This window comes from Lithobates pipiens, unplaced genomic scaffold (genome assembly GCF_037356315.1).
Source record: "Lithobates pipiens isolate NorthernLeopardFrog02 unplaced genomic scaffold, aLitPip1_a1.2 Scaffold_16, whole genome shotgun sequence".
NCBI classification, from domain to species: domain Eukaryota; kingdom Metazoa; phylum Chordata; class Amphibia; order Anura; family Ranidae; genus Lithobates; species Lithobates pipiens.
Window position 1 is genome coordinate 324,810,189 of NW_027507748.1, and position 14,284 is coordinate 324,824,472.

The following is a 14,284-nucleotide window of genomic DNA, read 5'->3' on the forward strand; positions in this document are numbered from 1 at the left end:
GTCAATGCAGCCTCCTCTCCCTCACACTCTGCCAGTCTCGGGCACTGTAAGACGAGGGTCACCCTGTATGCTTCTGACCATGACTGTAAAAGACAAAGAAGACTGTAAAATACACCGCTCCAAAGATGCGGCTAGCAGGACTTTTTTCACCGTCCTGCTAGCGCACCGCTCCAGTGGGAAAGCCCTCCGGCTTTTGCACTGGAGTGAAAGGGGCCAGATTTTTTCAGGCGCTATTTTTAGCGCTGTAGCACCTGAAAAATGCCCAGTGTGAAAGGGGCCTTAATGTGCATGTGAAATTAATAAATGAATATAATCTTGCAATATAAACCAAATAGTGAACTAAAAATAAATGAAAATGAAAAGTCCAATATAAAATTGTGAATAAATATTAGTAATTAATGTGCAATCCAAGCAAAGAAAGTCTTGATATGACCAACGGTGAAATGTGACATACACTCGTGCTAAACTAAAAGATGAAGTCCATCCCATATGTGAAGAAATATCTTCAATCACTAGAAAGCAAGAGACTGTGTTGAGTCCACCACCTTTAGAAAGAATTACTTCTTACCAGACTTCTGTGATCCTCCATTACAGAGGATCAGGAAAAGCTTATAGTATAGGCACAGCTTGCTCCTGGATACCTTGCTAATCTCCAGATGCCCGCATTGGTGAAAAGACCCAAACAAGGATACATGTAGCATGTAAAAGATGTGAAAGCTCCAATAGTATAAAACCTTTAATTTATTGGACAAGTTAAAAAGTATCACACTTACAGTATTGCATCAATACTGTGCCGGCCGACGCACGTTCAGACAAACCCGTCAGCGTGTCGCTCCTCCCTATGCGCTTTGTAAGAATTACGTCATCCAACCCCATATATTTTTTTTCCTTATATTTTTTCTGTTTGATGTTGCAGAGAAGACACAAACCTGTTTACTGTACCAAAGCCCAAGAAGGGTATTCATCCTATTGTGGACCTAAAATCCCTTAACAAATCCCTTTTTAAATTCCAAAATCTGCAAATTCCCATTTATCCACCTCATCAGCACTTTCTGCACTTTGCAGTGGCAGACAATCATTTGCAGATTGTTGTACTGCCCTTTTGGCCTACCGCCTGCTTCCAGAATATTCACAAAACTGTTAAAACCTCTTCTTGCCCTTCTTAACCTTTGACATTTTAAAGCTCCAAATTCTATCTAGATGACCTTTAGAACTCCTGTTCCTTCCACCTATCAGCAACTGCCCACAGAATAATTCAGATGCTCCAGGCTTCCCTTCGCCTGGAATACTTTGAGGCTCTACTGTTTTGCCCAGTTTCATTCAAGACCTCTCCAACACAACATCTTGTCGATTTGGAACTAGCATGAACTTCTCTTGACCTACACATGCTACTGTCCAGCCAAGCAAGGAATTTCATAACTTGGTGAATCTCCAGCCCAGCTTTAGCAGTAGGGAAGTCTTTCCTTCTCTATCACTGAACAGTGAAAAAGATGCTAGCCTTTAAAGCTGGGAAGGACGTACAAACCCTTAGGGTCCAGGGAGCATGGTCACCTGTGTAAGCCAACCTCCCTATCAAACTCCAGGAGCTCAGACCAGTTTGGATGGCTCTGCAATATCGGGCCCCTATTCTGTAAGGACAATCGGGGTGCAGTTTACATCAATTATCAGGGGGCACCAGGAGTCCTGCAGCCATGAAGAAAGCAAACCAGATAATCTGATGGACAGAATCCAACTGTCCAATGATCTCTGCAGTTCATATTTAGGAGCGAACAACTAGAAAATGGAATACTTCTGCCCTTCACCCAGACATCTTCAATCTAATATCAGAAATGGGGGACTCTGAATGTAGAAATCCTAGCCTCCAGATTGTACCACAAACTACCTCTATTTGTAGCCTGGACCAAGGATCTTGGGATACCTTTTTACTTCTCTTGTCTCAGTTCAGGCTAATCTATGCCTTCCCTCCAGTGCAAATTCAGCATTGTTTGCTTTTTATTACACTGAACTGGCCCAGAAAAACCTAGTGGTGTATTCTCCAAAAATTTCCAGCACCACATGAATCTTCCAGTACAGTAATTACAAATCCAGAAAAGTGTGCCCTTCACCACACTCTTACCAGAAGTGCATGCCTATCTTATGATAGATTAAGCAGACACAGCTAGTATAATTCCAGTGAAGATGTTGTACGCAAAGCTATTCCCTTTTTAAATACTACTTTCTCCTCCTTCATCTCCTCCGTGCCCCAGACTGACATAACGATACCAGAAAATACTTGCATAGTGTGATACCATCCATATAATTTTATTGAATACAATTAAAATATACCATATTTTTCGTACCATAAGACACTTTTTATCCCCCCAAAAAATATGGGGGGAAATGTCTCTGCGTCTTATGGTCCGAATGTACATCAGGCACCGCCCCTCCGCCAACAACGGTAATGCCCCCCGCCATGTTAGTATGGGAAGAGAGGCAGGAGAGCGGAGGAAAAACATCCCAAGCCCTCGTGAGTGCCGGGCAATCTCCCGGCTTGTTGACATAGAAAGAGCAGCCCGAGTGATGGCAATGGTAGGGCTGCAATAACGGCTGTTTTTTTTCTTGTTTTCCCCCTCTAAAACCTTGGTGCGTCTTATGGCCAGGTTCGTCTTATGGAGCGAAAAATACGGTACTCACATTTGATCAATTGTTAGCAGGCATATACAGTGCTGTGAAAAAGAATTTGACCCCTTCCTGATATTTTTTTTTTTTTTCATCTCATCATTCTCACACTTAAATGATTCAGATCATCAAGCAAATTTTAATATTACACAAAGATAACCTGAGTAAATCCAAGATGCAGTTTTTATTTCATTTAATTTCTTAAGGAGGGAAAAAGCTGTTTAAGCCTGCCTGGCCCTATGAAAAAGTAATTGCCCTCTCCCATGCTGAATGACGAATGAACGGTGTTAAATTCCACTTGCCACACCCAGGCCTGATTACTGCCAGACCTGTTGAATCAAGAAATCACATAAATAGAAGCTGTCTGACAAAGGGAAGCATGCTAACAGTTGGCAAAAAGCCACACATCATGCCACAATCAAAAAATAAATCAAGATTAGCTTAGAAACAAAGTAAAGTACATGTATCGGCCTAGGAAGGGTTTCAAAGCCATTTCTAAGGCTTTGGGACTCCAGTGAAAAATGGGGAGAGCCATTATCCACAAATGAAGATAACTTGGAACAGTGGTGAACCCTCCCAGGACTGGCCAGCCGGCAAAAATTTACTCCAAGAGCATGATGGCGATTTCGTCCAGGAGGTCATAAAAGAAACCAGAACAACATCTAAGGAACTGCAGGCCTCACTTGCCTCAAGTAAGATCAGTGTTCATGATTCACCAATAAGAAAGAGACTGGGCAAAAATGGCATCCATGGGAGAGTTCCAAGGCCAAAGCTACTGCTGACCAAAAAGAATATAAAGGCTCATCTCACATTTTACCAAAAAAAATAAAAAAATCTTGATTATCCCCAAGACTTTCAGGCAAATATTCTGTGGACTAATGAGAAAAAATTGAACATTTTGGAAGGTGTGCATTCTGTTAGATCTGGCATAAATCTAATGCAGCATTTCATAACTAGAACATCATACCGACAGCAAGACATGGCGGTGGTAGAGTGATGGTTTGGGGCTGATTTGCAGCTTTGAGGCCTGGACGCCTTTCCATAAATGATGGACGTGGACATGATGGCCATGAACCCTGAGCTCTACCAGAAAATCCTAAAGGTGAATGTCCGGCCATCAGTTCGTGACCTCAAGCGCAAGTGCACTCGGTTTATGCAGCAGGACAATGACCCATAACACAACAGCAACTCCACCTCCAAATGGTTCAAACAAAGCAAAATTTAGGTTTTGGTGTGGCTTAGTCAAAACCCGGACTTAAATCCAATTGAGATGCTGTATCATGACCTTACACAGGCAGTTCATGCTGGAAACCCCTCCAATGTGGCTGAATTAAAACAATTCTGCAGAGATGAGTGGGCCAAAATTGCTCCACAGCAATGTGAAAGACTCATTGGCAGTTATAGCAAATGCTTGATTGCAGTTGTTGCCGCAAAGGAAGGCACAACTAGTTGTTAGGTTTAAGGGCAATTACTTTTTCACATAAAGCCAGGTAGGTTTGGACAGCCTTTTTTCCTTAATGAAACCGTCATTTAAAAACTGCATTTTGTATTTACTCGGGTTATCTTTGTGTAATAATATTTGTTTGAGTAATTTTAAGTGTGACAAATATGCAAAAAAAATCAGAAAGGAGGCAAATACTTTTTCACAGCACTGTATTACAAACACGGAAAGTATCATGGAGGTTCTGGAAAGAGTAAGACAGTAAGATTGCGCGGACACAATCCAGAACTACTACCAGTATCCGGCTCCGCCCCTAGATGTTTCATCAGCAGCTATTTATCAAGGAGAATGTCTGTCTGACGCTGGAAATGCCGTTCTAATATACCCAAGCCCAATCCCTGTAGTGATGGATCCCTAAAGCTGGCAAACTGCAGCATCTGGAAGGCACGGCACAAAATATCCACTACATGTGTCGTTATCCACGCCTAGTAAATATTAACGTTAAAACAAATTTTGGCTGGCAATTAACGGGTAAATGTTTATTTAACCACTTGACCACCAGAAGGTTTTACCCCTTTTATAACCAGGACTTTTTTTGCTATTCAGCAATTTACCAGCAATTGTGAGGTCGTGCAACACTGACTTTGCCCTGCGACTTCCGTCCCACTTTAATGAACGGGATAGTAACTAGATAGCAACTTTGAAATAGTGCGACTTGTCCTTTTGACCAATCAAAACAAGCTCGGTGTGACATAAATTCCCTTTTCCTGCTGTTGTAATCCATGTCAGATGTCACAAGCAGATAGTTAAGATGGTGGATACGACTTAAATTATATTCAACGGGCTGCAATTGGACCAAAGTCAAACCAATATAGTGCAGGAACCTTTTCCAAAGTCATACCGACACAAGTCAGACTAGTTAAGACGGCTCTCAAAGGGAACAATTGATTTATACATGTAATTCGAAATGTGCTTTCAAAGTCAGTGTGCATGTCCTACCAGTGTGAACTGGGCCTGAAAGCGAACAGTTAAAGTACCTGTGTGGGGTGTTTATTTATTTACTTTTGTTCCTCAGAGGCTGTAGACCTGCTATGATAATTGAAAACTATCTTATGTAGCGGGAGAAGTGGAAAAGTTCTTTCTTTAGCAGTTGCCATGTTACATTAATAATTTTATAGCTACAAAACTGCTTTTGAGTACCACGGCATTTATTAGCTTACTCATGGAGTGACTGACTGTGGCCTTTGGAGCGAGCTGCAGAATTGGTAGGTTTCAGTAGCTACTCATAGTATGCAATGCCGTGGACTTCTTTTGGGTGACAGACGTCCCACAATTCTGTTTGTGCAATTTTACCATCATTCATGGAGCGACAATCACGGAAAAATCGCACCGTGATTTGGGTGTTATTAAAAGTAACGAGGATGAAAAGCGTGTCCCACGTTTTGCAGTGATTCACAATCGCGGGCAGAAACGCTGAAAGTGTGAAGGAAGCCTTACTGAAATATCACTTTATAAAGCAAATCTAATATCTTTATAGAACTCATTGATAGACTATAAAGATATTCGTTCTTTATGGCCCTATAGCAAACTAGAGTACTACTAATGTAACTGTGTTTTGGAGATTACCTGCTAAAAGTTATGGCCTGATATTATTTTAAAGCCTTATGTCTGGTCAGAAAGGACATTCGATTTTCTCTACTAGTATAAGCAGGAATTCCTGGTCGGCATTAAAGTGTATATATGCCCAAAACCAAAAATTTAATCTATTGCAGCTTATTAGTCTTTGGTGTGGTGTTTTTCTTTTTCTTTTTTTTCAAGCTTCTTTTGCTTTATTTTCACCTGCAAATATCACATTTGCTGTGGCTTTATCACTCCTCCCATTGTATCTTTGAAAGTAACAATGATGCTCTCCTGGTATGGACTACACACACGTCCGTATCTCTTCATTGCCATTACATGGGGAGCAGGGTGATTGACAGTTTACATAATATAGCTAGGAAGGAAGCTATTCTTCAGTGTAGCTCACAGGAAGTGACAAAGACCTGACATTTTTTGAACGATCAACAGATTATTTCTGGATTTGATATGGTGTCTGCATTAGGTTTCTTTTTCCAAGCTAAGAACATTTTCAACAAAGGACTGTAAGATGCAATATATAACATTTTTTGTTCCTGGGTTTCATTGTAAATATTGATACACCGATTCCACTTTTTGTTTTTTATTTTTTTAAGCTACCAGTACCGATACTTTTTGTTTTTAAGTACTTGCCGATACCAATTACCGACACGTATTTCCCACTGTACCACCCTGAATGCCTGTGTTTTCCCCCTTCCTGCACATTTATTCCCCGCTGTACCACCCTTAACCCCTTTTCCCCACTATACCACCCCCTTACACACACACACACACACACACACACACCCACCCACCATTCTCCCCCACTGTATCTCCTACATACCGGTTCTTCACTGTGCCCGCGCCCCCCTGGACACCAGTTCCCCATTGTACTACCTACTGCTCTACTGCTGAAGGTCTATGTGAGACATGCTGACTGTTCTCCCATTACCTGGGAGGAGGTGGCCTTCACTGAAAAAGAGCAGCACTGCTGCCTGTTCTCCCCCAATAGGTCAGACAGTCTGGGAGGAGGTGGAGGATGGTGATATCGGGGCAAGCAGGACTTCCATGTAGGGCATCGGTTGCACCCACCTCATGGATCCCTTCCTCATGCTGCACATCCAGCTGCTGGCTTCTCTTCGTCCTGGCTCTCTCCTCTCATGCTCCTGCTGCACTGCAGGCTGGGGATGGAGTGCAGACCCAGCAGGAGAGCGCTCTGATCCTACAGGGGGCCCTAATAGCAGCTGCCCCTGGTTTTATTTACATTTATCTGTCAGCCAGCGGGGAGGCCCGCTGACAGATAAATGAGTCATCAGTTGTTAAGAACATGACAGCCCGCTCCTTAACAACATATATAATTGCAGCATTCTTTTGTGTACATTCGACCTGTTGACAGCTGAAAGAACCGAGCCAGTAGGTATCGGTACATTTGCACGAGTATCGCTACTCGCGCAAATGCTTAGTATCGCCACCGTTATAGATGCAACCCTAATTGTTAAGTTTGGAAATAATATAACAACCGGGGAAACTGGCGCTACCTAAAAACAGGTACTCATACCACCTAAAATAATAAATAATAAATATAAATAACACCTAAGGTTTACACCCGAAAAACCCTAAGACTTTCCTGCTCCTATTGCTATTGAGCCCAGGAAGAGATACAAAAAACACAGCTCCACCCAGAAGATATTAAATCACACAATTTGTATAGTATGTCTCCAAACCAACGCAAATTCTGTAAGAGAAGCTGAATATCAAGAAATAATGATGCTAACTGCGATTAATCGCAAAAACGCATCAGTGCTAAACTTAGCCACCAAACTCCCCACTAGAATATAATGTGACAACCTTAATTTCAAAAAGAAACCATCCAGTGAAAACCAGAGAGAATTATCATAAAGGTACCAAGTGTAACAAGCTTAGTATGTGACTCAATGCGATTATAACTTAAAATCGCATATATGCAAAAATATAATTGTGCCAGTAAATAATTTTACCTATTTACCTAAAATCACATAGGTGCAATATTATAATTGTGCCAGTAATTGAATATATATTTAGTGACAAAAATATAGCCCAGTAAGTAAATGTGAAAAAAATGTGCAAATGCTATTATAACTGAAAAAGCATAAACAATACCAGGTGAAAAAAATGTGTATATGTGTGTGTGTGTGTGTGTGTGTATGTGTGTGTGTATGTATATATATATATATATATATATATAATAAGCAACCTAATCATATAGCACGACCCCTAGTGGTACAAGTGCAAAAATACTCTAAATGATAAAATTAATAACATTCATGAATATTTGAAAAATAAAAATAAAAATTAAAATAAAAAATAACTGAAATAAAAAAATATATAATATTAATAAAAAGTAATAAAACCAAAAAATAGTCCAAAATAAATGTTCAATAGTGCAAATCCAAAAAAATGTTCATCAAGTGACTTTAGTGCTTCCTGTGCAATCTTCACCGTGACTTCCGTGCTCCCCCACCAGGAACCCCACTCACCAAAAGAAAATACCCCTGCAGGGGTTGTTCGCCTTCAGAATCAATCTCCCGATGTCCGGCTCTTTACCTCGTAATTGGTGACTGAACGTATCCAAACGGGAATTCCATATATCCTCATAAGAAAAAAAATTGGAGTCTCCATAGTGTAATCCATAAAAAATTAATTTATTTTTACAAAAATGATAAAAAACATAAGAACAGCCATAAAAAACAAAAAGATAAAAGTTCTATATATGACCACAACTCTCATATAATGAGAAAAACTGTGGAAACGCAGTCCACCAAAGGGATTAATATATTAGTTCCTCCGAATATTCCGGTATTGCTCCAGAAAGTAACATATGATTAGACAAAATGAAAGAAAAAACGCTAATTTGCTCTCTGTCCCGGGGAAACCAGAAAAACCTCCTACAAATAGAGACCTCTGAATGGGATAGAGACCTCCCTTCAGGGCAACATACCGGGATTTACCCTTGTGAAGGTGGTAGCTCTAATGCTGCACTCCCCCTTGGGATAGAGTCCTTATCGCGTAATTTTCAAAATCCCCGCGGATGCCGTACGGTGGATACGCAGTTTGCGCTCCACCTGCGTTCCAACCACCGTCGGCGATGCGTTCGGAGTTACGCTGATTACGTCACTTCCGGATCGCCGACGGTGGTTGGAACGCAGGTGGAGCGCAAACTGCGTATCCACCGTACGGCATCCGCGGGGATTTTGAAAATTACGCGATAAGGACTCTATCCCAAGGGGGAGTGCAGCATTAGAGCTACCACCTTCACAAGGGTAAATCCCGGTATGTTGCCCTGAAGGGAGGTCTCTATCCCATTCAGAGGTCTCTATTTGTAGGAGGTTTTTCTGGTTTCCCCGGGACAGAGCGCAAATTAGCGTTTTTTCTTTCATTTTGTCTAATCATATGTTACTTTCTGGAGCAATACCGGAATATTCGGAGGAACTAATATATTAATCCCTTTGGTGGACTGCGTTTCCACAGTTTTTCTCATTATATGAGAGTTGTGGTCATATATAGAACTTTTATCTTTTTGTTTTTTATGGCTGTTCTTATGTTTTTTATCATTTTTGTAAAAATAAATTAATTTTTTATGGATTACACTATGGAGACTCCAATTTTTTTCTTATGAGGATATATGGAATTCCCGTTTGGATACGTTCAGTCACCAATTACGAGGTAAAGAGCCGGACATCGGGAGATTGATTCTGAAGGTGAACAACCCCTGCAGGGGTATTTTCTTTTGGTGAGTGGGGTTCCTGGTGGGGGAGCACGGAAGTCACGGTGAAGATTGCACAGGAAGCACTAAAGTCACTTGATGAACATTTTTTTGGATTTGCACTATTGAACATTTATTTTGGACTGTTTTTTGGTTTTATTATTTTTTATTAATATTATATATTTTTTTATTTCAGTTATTTTTTATTTTTCATTTTTTATTTTATTTTTATTTTTATATTTTTTATTTTTATTTTTCAAATATTCATGAATGTTATTAATTTTATCATTTAGAGTATTTTTGCACTTGTACCACTAGGGGTCGTGCTATATGATTAGGTTGCTTATTATATACAACCTTTTGCGTATATATATATATATATACATTTTTTTCACCTGGTATTGTTTATGCTTTTTCAGTTATAATAGCATTTGCACATTTTTTTCACATTTACTTACTGGGCTATATTTTTGTCACTAAATATATATTCAATTACTGGCACAATTATAATATTGTACCTATGTGATTTTAGGTAAATAGGTAAAATTATTTACTGGCACAATTATATTTTTGCATATATGCGATTTTAAGTTATAATCGCATTGAGTCACATACTAAGCTTGTTACACTTGGTACCTTTATGATAATTCTCTCTGGTTTTCACTGGATGGTTTCTTTTTGAAATTAAGGTTGTCACATTATATTCTAGTGGGGAGTTTGGTGGCTAAGTTTAGCACTGATGCGTTTTTGCGATTAATCGCAGTTAGCATTATTATTTCTTGATATTTAGCTTCTCTTACAGAATTTGCGTTGGTTTGGAGACATACTATACAAATTGTGTGATTTAATATCTTCTGGGCGGAGCTGTGTTTTTTGTATCTCTTCCTGGGCTCAATAGCAATAGGAGCAGGAAAGTCTTAGGGTTTTTCGGGTGTAAACCTTAGGTGTTATTTATATTTATTATTTATTATTTTAGGTGGTATGAGTACCTGTTTTTAGGTAGCGCCAGTTTCCCCGGTTGTTATATTATTTCCACTCTTGAAAGAAACCCTTGCAAGGGGATTCTATTTTTGTGGGGGGGCAGCAACCTAGAATCATTCACATACAGGTATATAAGATATATATATATATATATATATAGGATTTATATCTAGCTGGTTTAGGCTTGTGTTTACCCACTCCTGGTGCTGAATAGCGCGGTTCTTCCATCTTTTTTACTAATTGTTAAGTTTGCCTTTTAACATGTGCCATCCAGAATGTTGGACAAATGTCAATTAAAACAAGTTTTTTAAATGTGACTGTATGACAAGGTGTGAAATTTAGTTTTAGGACATTTCTAAACTGCCTGTCCGGTTTAATATTTTGTAGGTGTACATTTCTATTAGGAACTTTACACAGATTAAATGGGTACCAGAATGGCACATTTAAAAAAAAAAAAAAAAACATTGAAACAAGTGGATGATTTTCTGTCCTTTTAAACAAGGACATTCACAATTGTGTATATACAATATGTAGGCAAATGACATAAATTTTCAGAACAGCCAATTTCGTTAGATAACTACCATGCTTACTGCCCTTTCTTTCATACTCCTTTTTAATCCCCTCATCACAAACCACACTTTCCTTTGCAGGAGCCTTAATACTAATGTGTAATCTCTTTTTATTTCCATTCCAGGTGCCATCTACACCCTTATAGTACTTCAGGAACCAATTGCCATGTGTGCTCCAGCTGCTGTCTGCCTTGGGCTTCTCTTGTTGCTGAACATTCGTGGGCAAGGCAAGAGATCCAAGTCTAAGTCTGCATAAAAAGACTCGGAAGTCAATCTGTCCCCCATGGCACCAATAATTTTTTTATTTTTAACTATAAACATCATAACACTGATAATAACATGATAAGATACTTCAAAGGAATCTGTCAGGGTGGAAATTTGAAAGCTGCCATTGTTGATTTTCTTTTTTTTTTTTTCTTTTTATGTGCACGCTCCAGGCTGTCATCCTCATCTTTTCTTACTATTTGTTGAGTCTTCAGTCACCAAATGAAACACCTATGGGGATACAAGCAGTCCTGGATTTTCAGTGTCTATGGTTCACTAAATAGTAAAGAAAGGGTGGATATGACGACCCAGATGTATGTACACTCAAAAATTCAGCATTTGCAGCACCCAGTTTTTTTCCTGACTGGTTCTCGTTTAGTTCTACAATTAATTACTCTGCCATTGTCTACACAGCAGTGTTTTATCCACCTAGTGTTGATCTCCTATTTGTCAATATTTGGAGTTTCACCTATCACTGTCTCAAATTTTGCACTGGGTTTAAACTAAAATTTCTGTTTGTTTTATGTTTTATGATGGGTATCAATCTGATAATAAAACCATATTTTTGAACAAAGTCTTCTTTGTACCTCCTTTTTTGTGATCATTTTTTTCTGATGTTTTATGAAGCTATATACATGCTTAGCAACCACCTACTGCTATATATAACCGGTAGTGGGAAGCCAAACTTCGGGTAAACCTCTAAACACCCAGTTGAAATACTTCAACCATTTTACCTGGAAAAAGATTTGTAATTCTGTTCAGTTGCAGTTCCTGCCAGGCACCATAGCCAGGTCCTGCTGTCCTGCAATCGCCTTGCAGATTACACTGCAGTTGAATAATGTAGCTCGGGTCTAGCACCCAAACCTAGCCTGTAACTTGACAGAAGGAGCAACAACGCTCTCCTCTTCTCACTGATGGGGGATCAGTGTGAAATGGACAGAACTGATGCAGCATGACCTGATTGTCTACAGATGCAACACATCCCTGATCTAGTGTAGAAGGTATTGCAGAATACAGATATCGTGATTTGTTTCAGGTACTTGTCGGCTGTATAAATGCATAAAAATATATAATTTTTTTTTTTTTTTTGCTAAATTAAATGTGGGCTTTTTAATCTCTCTGTGGTTCAGCTTTAAAAATAATTCCAGGCAAAACCTGAAAGCATTCAGTGAGCTATTAATGCTGTACACTGAAACCATACTTGGAATGCTTAATCAATTTAACTTAATCTGTGTTATTTATAAACACCTGCAGAAAAAAAACCATACAGCTCCATATATTTGAGATATTTATATAACACCAACAATTTACGCAGCCGTTTACATATATTGTACATTCACATCAGTCTGGGATATGAAAGAGCTTACAATCTAAGGTCCCTAACTCAAATTCATACACACACTAGGGACAATTTGGGCAGGAGCCAATGAACCTACCAGCACGGTTCTGGAGTGGGAGGAAACCCATGCAGGCACTGGGAGAACATGCAAACCCCATGGAAGTGGTGTCGTAGAGTTAAGATCTGAACAGACAGCCCTAGTTCTGTCAGGTAGATGTGCTAGCCACTGTACATACTGTATTTTCTTTTCTCTCTGCTTCTGCAATGCTGGCCACATTTAAACTTCCAATGGAGGCTTGAATTTGATTGGTGGCTGTGGGAAATGCCTTGGTACTGGCACTTTATCCAACATCCTTTTCATGAGTGAGAGGTGGCAAAGATGGTGTTCCAGCATCTCCAAAGTAGACTATAGGGAGTGGAGGAAACTGGTGCCATACAGCAAAGTCTGCATGAAGAACTGAACTAATCAGTGGATGGTTATGCTCCATGTATGCATCTTAAAGTTATATTCCAAGTTTTGACTAGAGTGTACCTTTTTAATGGGCAACTCCATGATGCCATGTTGACATACAGGTAGGTAAGTGCAGGGCCTTTTTTTTTTTTTTTTCAGTGGAAACGCGAACTGCACCGCCAGAACTGGATTTATGTAATGGCAAGTGGTGCTGGGGTGTGTTGAAGGATTTATTGATGCTGGCTGTTGGGGAATCTATTGCTGCTGGAGGGGATCTATTTTTGCAAGGGGGCTCTATTGTTGCTGGAAGGTGCTCTGTTATTGCTGGGGGTGGGTCAATCGTTGCTGGGAAAGATCTGTTGTTGAGGGGGGCTCTAATGTTGCTGGAGGGTCTATTGATGCTAGCTGTTGGGAGTCCGTTCTTGCTGGGGTGGATCAATTGTCGCTGGGTATCTATTGTTGCTAGATCTATTTTACTGTCTTCCTTGTTATTAACAAATTCTATACAAAATACTTAGCGCCACAAAATGATAGTTGGTTCTGTATTCTCTAAAAGGGGTGGTACTGGGAGGTGGGTAAAGAATGGAATCCAAGAACAGTGCCTGGAGGTGGATAGGGGGCGGGATCAAGGGGTGACTCGAAAGGGAGGCATTCCAGAAAAAAAGCCCTGGTTAAGTAAGTTTAGAATTACACTTGAACACTGCATAGCCAGAATCTTTTGGACATCTGCCATTATACAGAACTTTTTAGACATTCTGTTCCAAAATTATGGATTTTAAAGTGGAACTAAATGTAAAAATCTAAAAGGAAGCAAACAGGCAGGCGTTTTATTGCAGAACAGACATGCAATATCTCTTCTGCAATAAAGTACACTTACCTGCCTGTTCGCAATCCTCTGCGGCATGTACACTGAGCTACTCATGCCAGTATTCCAGTATACTGCCAGTGTCAGGATGACTGCACTCCGACACCAGCCAATCAAAGCGGTTGAAAACATGCACCCAGAAGAACCTGCGGAGAAGATGTTGGTGTCGGACTTGTGGAACTAAGATAAGTATCTGTGCTATTGGTTCTGCTTTTAATATTGAGTTGCTTCCCACAAAATATTTAACCACTTTAGTTCTTTCATACCAAATTCATCAGCCACGTCTTTATGGACCTGGCATTGAGCACAGGGGCACAGTCATGCAAGAACCAAAATATGGGAAGCACACAATTCTCACAT

At 39.9% G+C, this 14,284-nt stretch overlaps 1 protein-coding gene across 1 annotated transcript in view; it reads left to right on the top strand.

Annotated features, from left to right (window-relative positions):
• The window catches only part of TMEM35B (transmembrane protein 35B), a 52,881-nt gene extending 41,038 nt beyond the window's left edge, over positions 1-11,843 (top strand). The window contains exon 3 of the mRNA XM_077481737.1: positions 11,131-11,843. Within this exon, the coding sequence (XP_077337863.1) occupies positions 11,131-11,261 (131 nt within the window). The 3' untranslated portion in view covers positions 11,262-11,843. The remainder of the gene's footprint in view (positions 1-11,130) is intronic.
• Positions 11,844-14,284: the final 2,441 nt, after the last annotated feature.